Source organism: Amblyomma maculatum, chromosome 1, assembly GCF_055883805.1.
Source record: "Amblyomma maculatum isolate TAMU_Amacu chromosome 1, ASM5588380v1, whole genome shotgun sequence".
NCBI classification, from domain to species: domain Eukaryota; kingdom Metazoa; phylum Arthropoda; class Arachnida; order Ixodida; family Ixodidae; genus Amblyomma; species Amblyomma maculatum.
The window spans coordinates 249,788,432-249,807,460 of record NC_139344.1 but is presented as its reverse complement, the minus strand read 5'-3'; the positions used below and the strand labels follow the sequence as shown (position 1 = coordinate 249,807,460).

Here is a 19,029-nt window from a genome sequence, read left to right as displayed (position 1 = left end):
CTCTTCGCACTACATGTCCTGCCCATGTCCATTTCTTCTTCTTAATTTCCACTAGAATGTCATTAACTTGAGTTATTTCTCTGACCCACTCTGCACGCTTTCTATCTCTTAATGTTACCCCTACCATTTTTCGTTCCATAGCCTTCCATAGCAGACATCATCACTAATGCCCTACTTGAGACCTTTGGCCTGCAGGCATCTCATGTCTGGATAAAGGAAGGAACCGGAGATCATGCAGGCCAGCTGATGCGGCCTCTTCGGAGGACACCGATCAGGTGTAGCCCCTTTCGAAGCCTCTACATGGCGGCGGACAAGCTATTGTGATCGGACCAGCTGCGGAGACCGCCGCGTGGGATCTTAAAGGGAAACTGAAGAGTCTGTCGAATTCAGTGAGACGCGCACATGCGGATGTGGAAGCTTTAAAAATCATGCGGGTAAAAAAATTTCTACTCATTCATCACTCTGAGCGCCGTAATTGCCGCCTAAAGTCGGGCTGTCGCTCCGCCCCCATCGCGCGCCGAGCGCTGCTACTACGCGGACCGAAACCGGAAACCGCGGGGTGGTGACGTCATCACTGGTGTTCCGGAGCTCGGCCAGCTCGGCTACGCTTCGACGCGCATGCGAAGCATTCTTAGCCGTCGCGTCCGTGCTTGTTTCCTGATTGTTCAGCCAGCGTCGTTCGACCCTCTGTGATTGTGTGTTTGTGGAGTGATAATGCAACGCGTTTAACATCGAGAGAAGTGGCAGGTCCATCATGCCGGCGTTCTGCGCAGCCTTTGGTTGCACAAACACCAGCGGCCGCGACGATGTCGTCTTTCATTACTTCCCGCAAGAGACGAAGCTTTCAGCGAAGTGGGTCGCTGCTGTGAAGCGAAAGAACTTCAAGCCATCGAGAACAACAGTGCTGTGCTCCGATCACTTCCGTGATGATGACTACTACAAGAGTTTGTCTATAATGCGTGCACTAGGTTTGCCAGTCAAGTCAGCTCGGCTCAGGCCCGGCGCAGTACCGTCAGTCTTCGCACACAAAAGCAGCTCGCCACCATTATCAAGGCCAGCGTTTGCGAAGAGACGGAAGCTTGAGGTAAGAATCTCGCTGCACGAACCGGCGCTGTCTAGTGTACTGCGCGTAATATCGTAATTGCGACGGTGAGTTTTCAGCTAAATGAAGCCCGCGCTAGGTTATTGCCGTTTAAAGGCATTGCGCGTGAGTGAGACGGCTGTGGTATGAGAACGGAAGCTAACTGCAACGTACTAAAGAATCGTTTGGCCGTTAGGCTTGTGCGCAGCACTCCCAGCACGCCACTTATCGATGCGGCAGCTATGTTACGCGAAACAAGCATTGAATGATTCTAGCGAAACACAACCGAAGTCTGCGCGCCGCGCGTGATAACTTGGTTCGGAAAGCGCGAGTAATAAGAAGGGATATGTAGATGCGTTCACATCGCTTTAAGTTCAGGATCCGTGCATATGCCTCTGCGGCCAAAACATGTTTGGAAATTGTACGCGGCCCCCTTTTCTTGGCCGGGCAAATAAAACATTCTTGTAGCATCCAATGGCGCAATAGAAAAGGAAAATGAAAGACACCACAATTCAAAATAGACATTTGCTTCACTAACACGGAGGAGTGGGATAATCTTCTTGGCCTCCTCCCCTTGAGTGTTTCATAACGTCCCAGAGAGGTGAACAAGGGGACATGAGAGACTCGCGAAGGTGCAGTCACGAAAATGATTAGCAGGGACTATGGAGAAAAGTTTTGTTTCCATTGCTAATGATGGGAATTTAACATGACGTGCTCTTTTAATATAAACAGAAGTAACAATAAACAAGTCAGCAGGAAAAATACTGCGGTGAGGTTGTTATTACTGCTACCTTGCTTATTGTTGCTTCCCATTTTATGTTAAAATGAAAAACATTTCACATCATTTAATTCCCATAATTGGCAGTGGAAATAAAAAAAAATATTTGAAATCCCTGGCAGCAGACTTGATCATCTCGCAGATAGGCATCACAGATGCCTGAGAGCAGACTTTTCAGCTATGCCACCCATTAGTTTATTCCAGCTGCGTAATTCAATACGGTTGAGGAGAAAATGCAACATATATAATACGTGATGCCAATTTACATTGAGCTGGCATATGTGGCTCGCAACACATCATCATCATCATCTTTATTTTTCTTCGTGCAGTACAAGTACATGGAATTATCAGTATTACAGAAGGAGGTCCCGAAGTGCACTGTCCGAGGGGGCCTCCTATGACAAAATGAATAAATTTAGTGTGTAACTTACAAGCCACTCGATAATAGAAAAACATACAGGAGTCCAAAGAGAAAACTTATATGCAATACTAACGACAAACAGGATGGAAATTTCAAAAAAATGAAAAAAGAAATGCGCCTATTGCAGAAATCTGAAAATACAGATTACTGAAAAACGAAAGAAATGATGTGAACACGGAAATTAATAGAATTAATCGGCAGAATAAAACGGTAGAAAATAAGAAAGCCTTTAATGAAGGATGAAATGAATGAAGAGTATGCTGCAATTTGATTTCAGATGGCAATGAATTCCACACAGAAATTCCTGAAAAGTATGCAGTTTGCTTTCTATTCTAGATCTTCGATAATAGTAGGTTATGCTGTTCTGCAAACCTAGGTCGCTATTGTTAAAGAGCTTAAAGGACTCAAATCCACTGAGAATGACATGCTTATTACGCGTTTAATGATAACTGATGCCAACCTAAGATGAAGCTATAGAGACAATGGGAGAATGTTAAGAGTGCGATAAAAATTAAGAACGGATGCACAGTAAGGGCTGAAAGTAATCATTCGGAGTGCTTGATTTTGAAGGTGACGAACGCATGAAAGATGAGTGTTGTATGTGTTACACCAAGATAATATGCAATACAAAAGGTGGCTATGTACGAGGGAGAAATATAACATACGAAATGTAGGTAGGTCAAAGTAATACCCGGCTTTAATTATCACTATCACGTCTATACCAAAATCTGCTATAGTTTTATTGTGTAACACAGTTGAAAAATTCATTCTGAGCCTTAAGGCCAAGCATTGAAATTAAATATGAAAGAAACCAAAGAATTTTACTCCTTTTAAAATGCACTTTTGTTTGTTCTACTCGCAGCAAGCGCATCACATATTTATTCCTTTTCAGATTCTTGCTGACCTTCTGGATAACTCGGCTAGCACTGAAGACAGCACATCAGGTGACCGCAAACCAGGTGACGACACGCCAGATGACTGCATACCAGATGACACGGCACACCAAGAATTCATGGCAAATGACAACACAAATCAAGAGTGCCCAACGAGCAACATATCACTGGTACATGTTGAAGAACCAGCGTTGAACTCTTATAAAGGTGATGACAAGTGCATTCAAGTACTCATGCAGCCATCAGTGTTCTCTAAGGCATCACAAGTCAACATGAAGAGAAAAGTCTTATCGAAGGCAGCACAGACGAAACCAAGTGGAATTTCTATAGGTATGTTTTGATGAATTTAGCATGCCCTTTCATATAAATAATTGAACATTAAATATATGTGGTGCTAAGAGGGAACCATTCATTTTCTGTAATAGTACAAATGTTCTAGCTTTAGTAAGAACTGATTTGGTGGGCACAGTCTTCTTTGAATGAAGCAACCGTCAGTGAGTTATAATAACTACTGCACATGTACCTCACTTTTTTTTTCCAGGTGTTCAGGTTGGTGCCTCTATGGTCGACGAAGCCACCCAGGTTCATCTGGGCACTAAAGTGCATGAAGAAAGCTGTCATGACGACAGTGATAACGAGATCAGTGACGATAGTGACGATGAAAATTCATTCAACCGTGATGATGACTACTGTCCCTTTAATGACTGGAAAGACGGGTATGTTATATCAATGCTTATGGAAAATGCAATCCTTTCTGAATGTTTTACATGTGAATATTGACCTGTGTGAAGTTGCAGAGTGGGTGCAGTAATTTAGTGTGCCCTTTTTGTTTGTGATATGCAACTTAGCTGAAGAGTTGTTCTTTATTCCAGGAGCATCAACACTGATCAAGAAAATTGCAGTGAGAACTGCAGTGACAGTCCTGAAAATGAAAGAATTATTTTAGTGCAAGAGAAGCAGCTTAGGATGCTTTTCACTACGTGCCGCAAGTGTTTAGCATCTTGCACATATCATGTGCAGTGCAGAGGAACTCTTTTTTATGTGCAAACACTCTGCAAGTCAGGCCACATGCTTTCGTGGAAAAATCAAGACTGCATTCAGCAGCTCCCTGAGCTGAACCTACGGCTTTCTTCAGCCATATTGTTTTCGGGGTGCAACCCCACAGTTACCCTCCGGATGCTTTCACTTATTGGAGTACAAGTTTTTGGAGAAAGGACATTTTTTAATATGCAACGTTCTCACCTTTGGCCTGCAATTGAGACAGTAAGTAAATTTCTTAAAAGTATTTTGAGTAATTCACCAGAAGTGCTTATTATTTGTGGAATTTTTAAGGTGTGGAAAAAGGAACAGCAAATGTTGCTTGCAAGTGTAGGACAGCAAAAGGTGAAACTTGCTGGGGACGGCAGGGCCGATTCACCTGGATTCAGCGCTAAGTTCGGCACCTACTCCTTCCTGGACCTTGAGAGCAACAAAATACTGCATTTTGAGCTTGTGCAGGTTTGTTTGAAGTTTGGCATGCTTTTATAGCATGCTGTATTTGTAACAACCAGCGCCAAAAGATAGTCCTGTGCACCGAATAGTCACTTCACATTCATTCTGTTTTCAGAGGACATACCATTGCAATGTATTAACGTTAAGAATTTTTGTCACTTTTTGCAGTCTAATGAAGTAGGTGGAAGCTGCCGAATGGAACTGGAAGGCTTGAAACGTGGCCTCAAATTTCTCAGCGATAACCACATTGATGTACAGTCTATGGTGACTGATCGGCATACGCAAATCAAATGTTTTCTCCGCAAAGAGCACTCGGACATCATGCATGAATTCGATGTCTGGCATGTCGTTAAAGGTATTGGGTAGTCTATACATTGCTCGTTCAGAATATTTTTGCTTACGTTATGTTTTCTTTCAGACAGTGTGTTTATTGCTACATTTTTTTAAATATTTCAGGTGTTAACAAAAAGCTGCATGCTCTGTCAAAGAGAAATGACTCCATAGAGCTCAAGGGATGGGTAAAAGCTGTTGGAAACCACCTCTACTGGTCAGCTGCCTCAAGCGAGAGCCACAAGGAACTTATTGTTCCGAAGTGGAGGTCACTGTTGAACCACATCAGAGGCATTCACAGCCATGAAGATGCACTGTTTCCATTCTGTCTCCATGGAGACATTGAACCAAGAGATTGGCTAAGTGCAGGTACACTGCCTTCTGATGGAAATATAAAATCCATCATTTCAAAATATATAAGCTTTAGAAAACAGTGGCATGCGAGTACATTGCAATAGGCCATCTAAGAAAGTTTAGGTAGCTTTTTGTGGTTCAAGCTCTGTAATCACGTGAGCATTGCTGTCTGGCAAATTCCGTGTTTTCTGTGGTGTCTTTTTATGTCGCTGTAGGTCTAGTAGCATGTGCAGGTTATGTTTTCTGATTTCCAAGCTAACCGGCTGAAAAACAACCACATACTTGAGGTGACAGTCAGACTAATGATGGCAAGTAGTGTAATGCCAGCATGTACATTCTTGGTGCTGAGAAAGATAATGTTGCTCACTTAGTAGAATAACACCAAGTGCAGTGGCCAGTTTGCTTATCCACAAGTGTGGTTGGTGTATACATTTGGGCTTCTACACTTTTTTTTTTCAGAGTCAAAGGCTTTCCAGAAGCTAAAGGAGGTAGTGACCTGCAAGGCCCTCCTGAGGGATTTGCCACAGCTGTCAACGAAATTCCAGACTTATGGCTTAGAAGCTTTCCATAGCATGCTTCTTCATTTCGCTCCAAAGTTTTGCCAGTATTCTTTTGAAGGAATGGTGGCAAGGTAACTAGATATTTATCTTTGCAGCTACATCTTGACCAGATATTTAAGCCAAACAAGCAGAGTACTTCAGAAAATTGCTTCTGCCAGGTTGTCACAATGTGAATTGCAACAGTGTTCCCAAGTATTCATGACGAACAGATTTGTCATGGCAGCTTATGCAGGAATATAGCCATGGTCCAAGAATGGCTTAGCTAAAAGCCACTGTTTTTACTTTGCATGTTTTCTTCATCTCATGGCTGCATAAAACATTTTCACAATTGTAGTAGCCCTTCATGACAAAAACAATGGTTTCACGTAATTGTTCCAGGACTCGGCTGGCAGCCATGCACTATAATGAAAACAGTGAGAGAAAGCAGGCATGCACACAGGATGGCACAGCTAGGTGGATTGTGAAATACCCCAAAGCCACAGGAGGTAATCCTGTTGCGTGTCCTGTAAAGGAGCAACCAACTCATGGTAAGCTGGTGTAGGTCCCTTTATTTGATCACACGAATATTACTTTTTCAAACCTTCACACAGGCTATGTGACAAGACTGCTGGATGTGGTCATGATGGAGGCACGGACTGTGCTACGAACGAGAAAGGCCACCAAAGTGAACCCACCACCCCTCAGCAGCTACTTTCCTAAAATATCAAAGGAAGAACTTGTCAAAATGCGAAGGACAAGATTCAACAAGTAAAAAAATGTTTACAGTCTTGTTGCAGAGGGTGTTGAGAGTGCCAAAAATGTCAAATGCTTGCTGCACTGCACCTGACAAAAGCCATCGTGGAATCCTGACAGATGACAGGACCAACTAGCTTTGTGAGTGCTTGACAACACCTGTGTCAACAATTATGTAGATATATATGTGTGTTAGGAATGATCATTTTATATTTTACATATATAGCCACTAAACAAAATGACATGGAATAAAAGATATCCAATATGTGCTCCAGATTCAAAAGTTTACTTATACTGTGTCAAACACAAACATTTACTGCATGTATCAAAGTTGTGAAGGCGATTGGTAAAATATGGAGTGCATGCAGTGATTCTGTTTTTTTTTACTAATGCACATGTAAATACTCACTTCAAAGCCGCTTGAAAAATGTTTGAATCCTGTGTACACTCCATTTTCAGACGGATATTTCTTGCGGATAGCATACAGCACACAACTTGGCAAACTGCGCCTCTTGTACTTTCCCATTTTTCTCCATGTGAGCCACACAAACTGCCGATATGCAGCATATCTCAACTGCCTGTGGAAGTGAAAGTAAATTGAATTATTATACTTTTCTCTTTCTGCTACAGGTATATCAACTTTCTCACCTATTTGTGGAGTCTTTGTCACCTTTTCCTGATAAAGCTGTACATTGCTGTGCCAGTGCCACCTCAAGAACATTCTTGTTCAGACAAACATCTTTAAATTTCTTTGACCTTGTGACGCATATTGGAAGCTTCTGCTTGTTAACGATTTCTTGAACCTCTTGACAGCAGCAGCAGTCTTCCTCAGTATCCATAGGTATGCAGTGAGTGCAGGAACACCTGTTAAACATGATGCGTGTTTACAATCGCATCACTGAACTCTCAGCATTGGCGATCTTGAGCAAATGGAAACAACTAGTAACATATTGCTGAACGCAGCGCAGCTTGATACATTATCTAAGCGTGCAGCACGTGTGCCACAGCAAGCCTTGCGATTCGCCCAGCGTGGTTGCTGTACTTGGCCACTGAACGAGTGAGAGGACGATTTGTGCTAGGTCTAAGCAAAGCTCGAAAAGGACGAGACAACGAAATAAAACGGGACGGCCGCGGTCAGAGGAATAGTGCTGTGCTTGGAAGATCTTGTAGAATTAACTCTCCCAAACCGGCATTTTGACTTACTGCTTGTTTTTCCATGTTATCACGCTGAACAGAAGGTGCATGTTTATTGTCGCCGCAGTGCACGTTTCGTCGAAAAGCGCCGCGAACACTCATTCCGCGCGTGTGTTATGAAACGAGCCTGCGTGTACCAGGCATAACGCGGTGCAAGCGCAAAGTTTGCATGCAACAAGAGATTGGGAAATTCCAGCGTGTTTAAACAGTCTGTGTGGATTACCGGCAGATTTGCGGCAGCACCAACAGTGGCAGTACACAAAAGCCGACTGTTGCATCTCCGCGTACGTTCTGTCGAAAGGCATGCGGCAACATATAATACTACATTTGTTTACCTGCTACGCGCTCATTCGATAAGTAAATGTAGCCTTACAAAAAACATATACTTACCAAAGAACATTTCCAACACGAGCAGATGCTGACGCTTCTCCATCGCTCGCGTCGACAGCACTGCTTGGGCCAGCAGAATTTGCTTCTCGTAGAGGTCGGCTTTTCGCAATAGGCTCGTACATGTACGGGGTAACGCCAAACTCATCAGAGAAACGCAAGCGTTCTAGGTTTTCCATCGTCGTTCGAGCAAAACAGCAGTGGCAAACTACAATACACTGCGGCCGTACGCTGTTTCGTGCGTAGAGGCAGCTGTCGGTCCGGACAAACACCATTAATGACGTCACGAGGCGCCCGGCCAATCACAGGCGCTAACGAGGCGCGCGAGCTGCCTTGGACCTCCTCCTTCACTTTTAGTCAAAAACAATGGTTTTGGGCTTCCTTTCGTTCAATTTCGAGGGGATATTCGAATTTGGAGGGTGCACAATCATACAGTGCAGCTCTTAACTAAATTTTTTTTTTAAACCTTTCAGCTTCCCTTTAAGAACTGCGACAATGATCGAGACTGGAAGCAGGCGCCTCGGACCCCCAAGCCAGAGCTGGGGGATCGTCCGGCTGCGAGCGCCCAACATGGGCGACGGTGAGACGCCCTTGCACCTGACACTGGCCGCCCGCAGGAAGCCGCTCTTCACCCGGTGGCATTTACCGGGTGCGGTCCTGCCAAGTCGACGACCGAAAAAAGGAGAGGAAACGACCAATTTCCGGTCTCTTCAAGTGTCGAGAACCGCTACGGAAATCGAGCGTACGTTCTTTCCTTTCTTCCCGTGGTTGCCCAAGGGGACAGCTTTCGGCTGGGTTTCCTCTTTGAGTGCCTACAGGAACACGCCGCGACCGATGAGCCAGCCCAGGTGCAAGCACGCACGGCGACAACCGGCAGACGCTATCTACGCTGTCTAGATGACCACCTCTTCACCCTCAAGCCAGGACCAGTCGGAGGAGCGTGTCAACGAGTGCGAGCAGTGTTGGTGCGAGTGTGTGAGAGTAAGGTGACAGATACACTCCCTCATAATCTGGCCTGCATTTCATCTAGGAAACATATAGGGAATCAACCCTATAAACACTTGCGACAAGTGTGTTTCTGCAGCCGTAAAAAAAAAGACTGTTCCTCTTGTCAGTCTCCCACTAACCAAACGCTAGCATGTAATTACTGTATATAAAGTTTTCCATATCACTTCAAGTCCGTTTCCAGCCGCCTCGTCATTGTTCCTGCCCTGACAACTTAACCGGACCTACAACACGCAACTTTAGTCACGACAGGCCCCTGCATGTGCGATATTGCACAAACCCGTCTACGCCGGCCATGTTTGAGAGTTGAAACGCAAAGGCGCCTTGGCTGCGCGATGCAGTGCACGTCAAAGATTCCCCAGGCGGTAAAAATTATTTCGCAGCCCTTCACTGCAGCTCCTTTTCTTTCACTCCCGCCTTCCTCTCTTCGCTTATGGCGCGGTTCAGGTGCCCACGAAGAAAATATGTCTTATACTGCGCCTTTCCTTCCCTCTGAACTAATTTACATTTTAGGCATACCGCGCTCGACTGCGTCTCATTTCTGCTTCAGTCCGTCTCTCCTCTGAAGGCACGTTTTAGTGCTACCGAGAACGAGATATATCTTTTCGTCTTTTCAGTTTTTCGCCGCGGAATACATTTTCAGTGACTTGAAGCCTGTGATCTACAACTACGCGGTTGGAAGGGTGACACCTCGGCCGTCAGTATTTTGCATTCCGGCATCGTCCACACAATGCCTTCCTTCCATCACTCAGGACCCGTAGAAACGGTTGGTCGATCGTCTAGAAGCCTACTGGTTCTAGACCTTATTATGGTCAAGCTGTTGAAGATCTGTTTATTGTTTTTGATTTCTTCTGCATAGGCACCAGAGTTAATTCGCCCTATAGCTCTTATAGCTCAATGAAAGTTCACCTATAGCTCACGAAGGAGGCTTCAGCAGCCAAATACTTTGCAAGCTTGTCTATAATTCTCCTTATCTAGAGTAAAGATGCCGGAGGGCGTCGAGAGAATTGCGGGAATAAAAACATTAAAAAGTAAAAATAGTCACAATAAAATACCATTTTAAAAAGTAAATTTACAAAAAAGTAGAAAAAAAAACTGAAATAAAAACAAAAATAAAGCATTACGATGCGTCTAGTGTCGCAACAGCAGGAGCAGTACCTAACTCTAATGCTTTCACCTTTCCCCAATGCAGGTTCTGCAATGCTCACAAATTTTATTGATGTCGTGAGCGTCAGACACTGAAGATGAGAGATCAATTTTATTTATTTATTTGTTAATATACCTGCATCGTCAGTGGGGTATTGTATCTCATAATAGGAAAAGTTAGGGACAAAAAAAATAAGACACAAGAACAATAATAAAAAATAATGCATTTAATATACATAAAAATTCATAATAAACACTGAAAAACGTTAAAAACACACAGAAAACACACTTCAACCAGGGCTGATGAAAAGATGGTGGATAGGACATTGATACACTTTCGGACAGTCGATTCCATTCGTTTACCGTAAAAGGGAAAGATGGATGAGCAAAAACATTCGCGCGGCAAGCAATCTCTCTAACTTTCTTTGGATGATCATTTTTAGCGGAAAGATATCGTGGAGCCTTCAGGTAAATGCTTTCGTCTATTTCAGTGTCAAATTTAAATACACTGTGAAAAATTTTCAATCTCAGGAATTTTCTCCTTTGGTACAGGGGCTGCCACCGAAGCTCGGTTTTAATGTTTGTTATGCTGGAGCCAAAGTTATAATTGTTGGTAACGAAACGTGCGGCGCGGTTCTGAATACATTCTAGTTTGTTAATCAGGTTGTGCGTATGTGGGTCGCATGCATAATCTAGAATAGGGAGCATATTAGTATTGAGAGCAAGAGGTGCAGTTTTGAAGTTTCGCTAAAACAATTCAATACAGTACTAGCTTTGTTAGCCAAGTAGTCTACATGCTTGCTCCGAGTCGGACGAGAAGTATGCGCCTTAATACCCGAAATTTATCAACACGGTTAAGGGAGTTGCCACTAATGTAGTATTGGGAGGGGTAGGGCTGTCGCTTTCGCGCGAACTTAACAGTTTCAGACTTTGCCGCATGTTTATCCGGATTTGTCTTTACACGTGCACAAAGCCATAAACGCTTTAGGACAGCAGCGTATGCAGACAGCCTATGCCGTTAGGTTTCTGGACTATAAAACACATATTTCGTTGTTACTTCATTATCCGCCAGTTCGTAGACGGTGGCGTCATAGTCGCGGGTCTCCAAGTGTCAGTACAGACCTATGGTTCACACTTGAGCCTACCACGGGAATACCACGGAGGGGGAGCTTCGTCCTGACACGTGGCTCGGGAGACTTCGCGCTGTACTTGAAGGCCGCTGGAAGTTTACGAGGCGCAGGCGCGGGGTTGTAGCTCTACGCCTCATGTCTAACTCCGATTTCATTACTCGCACACACGCCTTGCGTACTTCCTAGCACCGTTCGGGTACAGCGCGCGGGCTGCCAGGACGAAGATACATCCTGTTGCGTCCGGACGGCGGCTTCAAAGGGACATCTGGCCAAGTGCTTTTCCAAGAGGCCACAGTGAACGACTTTCGGTGCCACGCATTCTCTTCGGTCCTTGTTTCGACGTGTATCGGGAATTAATGACTGTCTGCGCCTTCTCTGCCCAAAAAGAGAAACACATAGAGCAGTTGGCGCTGATCTCACAAGAACTGCGTTTACGCTGTGCTGTCTAACTGCTCTGTTTTCGTCACTTCGCGCCGCGGCCGAGACGCGACTCCGGGGCCATTTGCCGTGAAGCGGAGCGGACGGAGCCGGCGGCGCAGCCCTTTCCAAGGGTTTCGGATACCACCTCCAAGGAGCGGCCGCTTCCGCCGCGGTCATAAATGTTAACCCGCGCCAAGCTGCCCTTTGACCCTGGGCGTTCCTCTGGACTCTCTCCCGCAGTTACGTCATGTGACGTGCGTGCCTAGGGACTCTGTGTGGGGACGTGGGGAACTTTTTCGCTAGATATACCGAGCTCCATCTTATGCGAGCTCTCTCTCACTGTAAACCTGGAACATGTAACCTCTTGTATAAAGTCTCTTCCTCTTCTCCTCTCAACTGAGCCTCTCGCTTCTTCGAGCACGGCACCAACACCGGAGGAGCCGATGGCGTCGCTAACCAAGTCCCAACAGTGGATGGCAGCTCGGTGGGATGAGCCGGCGTCAGCTATCCTGGTGCGGTGAGTGCCGCGTACGTGTTTGTCTCTCGATTCGCCAGATTGTCTAGCGCAGGGAGTCGTTGGGCGAGTTTGGTGCAATTTAATTATTGCTGAAAATTTTGTTGCCACAGGCCAAGAATTGGGTGGTTTGAGCACAAAATTTAGCAGGGACCAAACGACGCAGAGTGCGAAGTCAGGATGGACAAGCTTAAGTCCAAGACCTTCTTGAAATCTGCCAGGAGTTGGGCATATCAGTTGGCCCAACAAAGCGCAAAAAGCCAATTCTAGAGCTAATGCGGGCAGAGGAGGTGACTGAGGAAGAAGCCGACGAGTCTTGGAAAACAGTTCTAGAGAGGGAAAAACTAGAAGAGAAGGAACGGCTTGTAGAGCTTGAGAAGAAAGAACGCGAAGAACGCCTTCTAGAGCTCGAGCGTAAAGCGCAGAGAGAGGAGCTGGAGAGAAAAAAGGAAGCAGAACAAAGAGAGCATGAATTACAGCTGAAGAAACTAGAGATAGAGGCACTTCGTATTTCCACGGGGCGCTCTGTTTCTTCAGGTGGTCAGTCCAAAATGAAGGACCTTCTGCAGCCGTTTAGAGTAGGCGAGGACATAGCACTTTTTCTCGTTAACTTTGAACGCACATGCGAAAAGGTCGGCTTCGAAAGGGACGAATGGCCACAAAAGCTGTTGACTGTGCTTCCATACGAGGCTTCCGTGGTAGTCGCACGCCTTAGCAACGACGAGGCTAAAGACTACGATAACGTTAAAGCGGCGCTGTTGCGGAAATACTGTCTGTCGACTGAAGCCTTTCGGCAGCGTTTTAGAAACGCGACGAAGGGCACAGAATCTCATCAGGAGTTTGCTTATGAGATCAGAGCTAATATGACAGAATGGCTAAAGAGCGCAGGCGCATATGAAGATCACGACAAAGTGGTCGAGTGCATTGGCCTAGAGCAATTCTATCAAGGAATCTCGGAGGAAGTTAGATTCTGGGTGCAGGATAGAATGACGGAACTAAGTTTGGATAAAGCAGCCGAACTGGCTGAAGAATACAACATTCGCCGAAATGTACGCCCGAAATTGGCAAAACAGAAAAAAAGCGACAGAACGGACTTTGTTCCTCGCAGGCTCGAAGGAAGGAGATTTCCTCCTCCGAAAAACCTTGAAAAAGCTCCTCCACAGGCACTGGGGAGCGAAACGGAGGGCCAGGCAAAATCGCCGAAACCAGCGGAAAGGTCAAAGTCACCTGGTGACAACAACGCAAGAGCATTCGAGGCGCGCAGGCCAGTTATATGTTATAACTGCAAGGAACGGGGCCACTTGGCTAGAAGCTGCAAAAAGAAAGTCGCTTTTGCAAGCATTGCAGATTCTGATGAAAATATGAGGCTTTTACAGCCGTACATGCAGGAGCTGCTTGTTAATGGTAAGAAATGCAGAGTGTTGAGAGATTCTGCGGCCACCATGGATGTGGCGCATCCGCGTTGTGTTTCTCCGGAACATTTTACCGGAGAATGCGCATGGATCCGGCAGGTAGTAGAAGAGCAGAGTGTCTGCCTGCTACTGGCTAAGGTGGTCATAGAAGGCAACTTCGGGAAAGTATGCACAGAGGAGGCGATTTCTCCCAACCTACCTGATAATTTCCCCTATCTGTTCTCAAATAAATCTGAGCAGATGCTGAAAGAACGGGGTCAGTCGTTCTCTAATAGCATAGCTTGTATGGCGTTAACCCGTTCGAGGGCTCGCGAACTCTCCGGAAAGCTCGGAAGCACACCGCCAAAAGAAGCGCCAGTAAATGCGACAGCTGAGTCCGACGCTGTTCCGCCGGTTGTTCAGCCCCGCGCTCCAGACGATGAGAGTCAAGGGGAGGGCACTGAAAGCACAGAGGCGCCTGCTGAGGAAAACCCGGGCGCAGGCTCAGTATTGTCACCTGCGTCCGACAGCTGGAAGCAGCTCGCTCTGCTCGACAAGGTAACACTTGTTGCCGAGCAGAAAGGAGATGTTTCATTGAGCGCCCTGCTAGAGAGTGTCAAACAAGGCGCCCCCAGAAAGAACATTTCGTTCTATGAAAAAGATGATCTAATGTACCGCCGATACTCTGACAGTAGAGGTAGAGTATACGACCAATTGTTGGTCCCGCGGAAGTATCGCAAGCAGATTCTAGACCTGGCACATAGCAACGCTTGGGCCGGCCACTTGGGCATACGAAAAACTAAAGCAAGGTTAGTACAAGAGTACCACTGGCCCGGGTGCTGGAAAGAGGTAGAGGACTACGTTCGCTCTTGTGACATATATGCCAAAGAATTGGGAAGTCCACTGACAAGTGGAAGGCACCGATGAAATTGGTTCCGATAATTACTGTGCCATTCCGGCGGCTAGTTATTGAAATCGTTGGACCGCTACCAATGTCGGAATCAGGTTGCCGCTACGTCTTGACCGCGCTGTGCGTAGCCACTAAATTTCCAGAAGTGATCCCCTTGAGAGAGCTAACTTCGGCATGCGTCGTGGATTCTTTGCTGGCTATTTTCTCGCGGATCGGATTCCCAACAGAGATCCAAAGTGACAACGGAAGCGTGTTCACTAGTTGTCTCACGACGACGTTCTTTGAGCGATGTGGAATCAGGGTCGTGCATAGCTCGGTTCACCATCCGCAGTCGAATCCGGTTGAGCGAATGCACTCCGTTTTGAAGCGAATTTTAAGGGCTCTTTGTTTTGAAGAAAAACGTGATTGGGAAAGTTGCATTCCTGCGGCAATGTTTGCCCTCAGATCGGCTCCTCACGAGAGCACAGGTTTCAGTCCGGCAGAGCTTGTGTACGCGCGTAACTTGAGGGGTCCGCTACGATTATTGCGGGAATCGTGGGAGGGTCAAGGCGAGAATCCTGACGTAGTCTCTTACGTGTTGAGATTGCTGGAACGCCTGGGAAAGACCCGAGAGATAGTGGAAAGCAATATGAAAGCGGCGCAGACGCTTGCCAAGGCACGCTATGATAGGACGGCTCGCAGGCGAAATTTCAAAGAGGGCGATGAAGTCATGTTGCTATGCCCTTCGAAAAACACAAAGCTCGATGTTCAACGGGAAGGGCCAGCCAAAGTGGTGTATAAGCTTTCTGACACCAAATATGAGGTGAAGCTTGGAAGAAAACACTCTAGAGTGTACCACAGTAACCTCATGAAGCCTTACATTCAGCGAGAGGCGGTGGTGAATCTGGCACTTAACCTCCCAGTGGAGGAAACCCCTGAGATTCCACCTGTCATGACGGGAACCACTGCGGCAGACAGTGTCCTGCTGGCCAAGATCGAGGCAGAGCTCGGTTTAAGCGAAAGTCAAAAGAGCGACTTAGAACAAGTAGTCCAGGATTTCTCTCTCGTCTTCTCAGACAGACCAGGCAAAACAAGCTTGGTAGAACATGATATCGAGTTGACAGATGATAAGCCGATTCGATACAAGGGTTTCTCCCAAGCAGAGGGAAATTATGGAGGCTGAAATTCGCCGGATGTGTGAATTAGGGGTGATAATTCCAACCGAAAGCGATTTCACGTCGCCATTGATTTTAGTTGAAGTCCCTGGCAAAGATCCGAGACCTTGCATAGATTACCGGCGTTTAAACTCGGTAACGGTTGATCAGATGTACCCTATACCGAACATCGAAGAAAGGGTTGAGACAGTATCCCAGGCTAAGTATATTTCAACCTTAGACCTTGTTCGCGGGTACTGGCAAGTTCCGCTTACTGAGCGTGCCAGTCGCTACGCGGCTTTTATTTCCCCGTTAGGAACATTCCGACCAGTGATGCTCAGCTTTGGGCTGAAGAATGCCCCTTACTGTTTTTCTCGCCTAATGGACAGGGTTCTACACGGACTGGAGAAGTTCGTTCTTCCTTACCTAGATGATGTAGCGATCTTTTCAAACACGTGGGAGGATCATATAGATCACCTGCGTAAGGTAATGGAGAGGTTGATGGCGGCAGGGCTCACGGTAAGAGCTGAGAAATGGCACTTAGGCTGCGCGGAAGTCACCTACCTGGGGCATAGCGTTGGAAGGGGTAGACGCCGACCATCTGAACTGAAAATAGCTGCCGTGGCAGACTATCGTCGCCCGAAGACTAAGACAGAAATGAGGGCTTTTCTAGGGCTTACTGGTTATTACCAGCATTACGTCATGCAATATTCCGAGATTGCAAGTCCCTTGACAGATTGCCTGCTAAAAACAGAGCCCGTGATCATTCAGTGGGACGCCAAGAAAGAGGCCGCGTTCGAAAGTTTGAAAAGGGTGTTGAGTCAAAGACCTGTTCTCACAGCGCCATATGTTTCGAAGCCTTTTGTCATTCAGTGCGATGCCAGCGACCGAGGTTTGGGAGCCGTGCTTTGTCAGACCGACTCGAATGGGCAAGAGCGACCCATTCTGTACATCAGTCGCAAATTGAGCACTAGAGAAGAAGCGTACAGCACATCAGAAAAGGAGTGTGCATGCCTCATTTGGGCGGTACAGAAGCTCGCCTGCTACGTTGCCGGGTCAAAGTTTACTATATAGACTGACCACTGTCCCTTAACGTGGCTGCAAAGCATGTCCTCAAAGAACGGCCGCTTACTTAGGTGGAGTTTAGCTCTTCAGCAGCACAACTTCGAAGTGCGATACAAGAAAGGAAAGCTGCATACCAACGCTGACGGTCTCAGTCGAGCATTCTGAAATCAATTCAACCCCTTTCCTACCTTGTTATGCATCTGTGTAACCGAATGCATTGTATTCATAGACATTTATGATTTCAGAATGGTATGTACCGCATGCAGTCGAATAAGCGCGCTTGAGTTTTAATGCAGTGCCACTATGTTTAATGCGCACTAGGGAATGTGTGCAGGTTGTCAAAAGGGTGTGCGAAACCTCGAGGGCCTCGAAGTCACCTTAAATCGAAACAGCTAGATATAGAAGGGAATAATACAACGCTCCTAGTACAATGAGCTGTCCCCTTCGCCTGCCTGATATGCTCTAGCATTTTAGACATTCATTTAGTCGAATTGCATAATCAGACGGCGTCGTGGTGTAAAGGCGCCCTTGCGGGAGGTCTTCTTTGGGCTTTTATAAACACTTGTCGGGCACTCTGGTTCGTTTTTTTTTTTTATATAGCATATTAGCAGAAACGATTGTTTTCTTGAAGATCTGGCGTTTCGAGTGGTTTTCACGGGGTGCTTACTGTGCTGGGTGTGATTGGCAAAGGCAGTCTTGTTGAGCGCGCCAGGCGTACACAAGTTCCAAGCGACAGGTGCCGCTGAGTGCTGAGAGGAGGACACCATGCAGCAGAGAGAACCAGAGATTCGGAGAAAAGCGGAGCCGACCACTCGTTCGAGCCTTCGAGTCAACGCATCAAGTCAGCCGAGCAGCGCCAAACTGCGCGACCTCCTGATGCAGTGTCTGGCGGCGGGGGTGCTGTTGCGTCCGGACGACGGCTTCAAAGGGACATCTGGCCAAGTGCCTTTCCAAGAGGCCACAGTGAACGACTTTCTGTGCCACGCATTCTCTTCGGTCCTTGTTTCGACGTGTATCGGGAATTTATGACTGTCTGCGCCTTCTCTGCCCAAAAAGAGAAACACACAGAGCAGTTGGCGCCGATCTCACAAGAACTGCGTTTACGCTGTGCTGTCTAACTGCTCTGTTTTCGTCACTTCGCGCCGCGGCCGAGACGCGACTCCGGGGCCATTTGCCGTGAAGCGGAGCGGACGGAGCCGGCGGCGCAGCCCTTTCCAAGGGTTTCGGATACCACCTCCAAGGAGAGGCCGCTTCCGCCGCGGTCATAAATGTTAACCCGCGCCAAGCTGCCCTTTGACCCTGGGCGTTCCTCTGGACTCTCTCCCGCAGTTACGTCATGTGACGTGCGTGCCTAGGGACTCTGTGTGGGGACGTGGGGAACTTTTTCGCTAGATATACCGAGCTCCATCTTATGCGAGCTCTCTCTCACTGTGAACCTGGAACATGTAACCTCTTGTATAAAGTCTCTTCCTCTTCTCCTCTCAACTGAGCCTCTCGCTTCTTCGAGCACTGCACCAACACCGGAGGAGCCGATGGCGTCGCTAACCAAGTCCCAACAATCCATGGCTACACGCTCTCGTGTGGGGGACTGTGCCGTTTTTCTCAATGCTTTGAGGTGTTGCGCGGTGGAATGCGATAACTGATCTATTTATCGAAGGAGACGAACGGCAAGCGTTTCTTCAGCTTTGAAAGTAAAACAGAATGGGCTTCGGAGCCGTACAAAGAAAGAGGCGTTAGACGTGGCAGGGCCTGACAGCACTTCATTGTAAACAGAGAGTTGCGCGCACACTCGTGCATTTATTTAAGCACTTCGTTTGTTTTATCGTCCCTCCAAACGAATCGCACAGGAATGATGGCTAAACTTGCGCTCAGAGACCCGTGTGGGATCGCTGGCAGTCCTGTAAGAACTTCTCGTTCGCAGTTAGTGCAGCGGATTCTGTTCAAGAAGCCAGCTTCTGTCACGAGACGGCTCCTATAGACATGCCAGTAGCATGAGGCACAGAACCATTGCAAGGAGAAGCCGTACACTATATCGCTTTCGAGCGCTGTCGTGTCCTAATCGAAAATCGGTTTGGCTGGCATCATTCACGCGTC

General features: G+C 46.8%; 1 protein-coding gene across 2 annotated transcripts; it reads left to right on the top strand.

The window, feature by feature from the left end:
• The first annotated feature begins 592 nt into the window (after positions 1-592).
• Positions 593-7,096, top strand: LOC146206193 (uncharacterized). 2 transcript variants are annotated; one of them, XM_084590820.1, is made up of 10 exons: positions 593-1,084; positions 3,173-3,503; positions 3,715-3,889; positions 4,046-4,436; positions 4,506-4,670; positions 4,833-5,019; positions 5,121-5,363; positions 5,808-5,979; positions 6,287-6,435; positions 6,499-7,096. In XM_084590820.1, the coding sequence occupies exons 1-10, from the start codon at positions 755-757 to the stop codon at positions 6,657-6,659; spliced, it is 2,304 nt and encodes a 767-aa protein (XP_084446946.1). In that variant the 5' UTR covers positions 593-754; the 3' UTR covers positions 6,660-7,096. The 2 variants fall into 2 exon arrangements, with proteins under 2 accessions (XP_084446946.1, XP_084446947.1); XM_084590821.1 differs by lacking the exon at positions 4,506-4,670.
• The last annotated feature ends 11,933 nt before the right edge of the window (positions 7,097-19,029 follow it).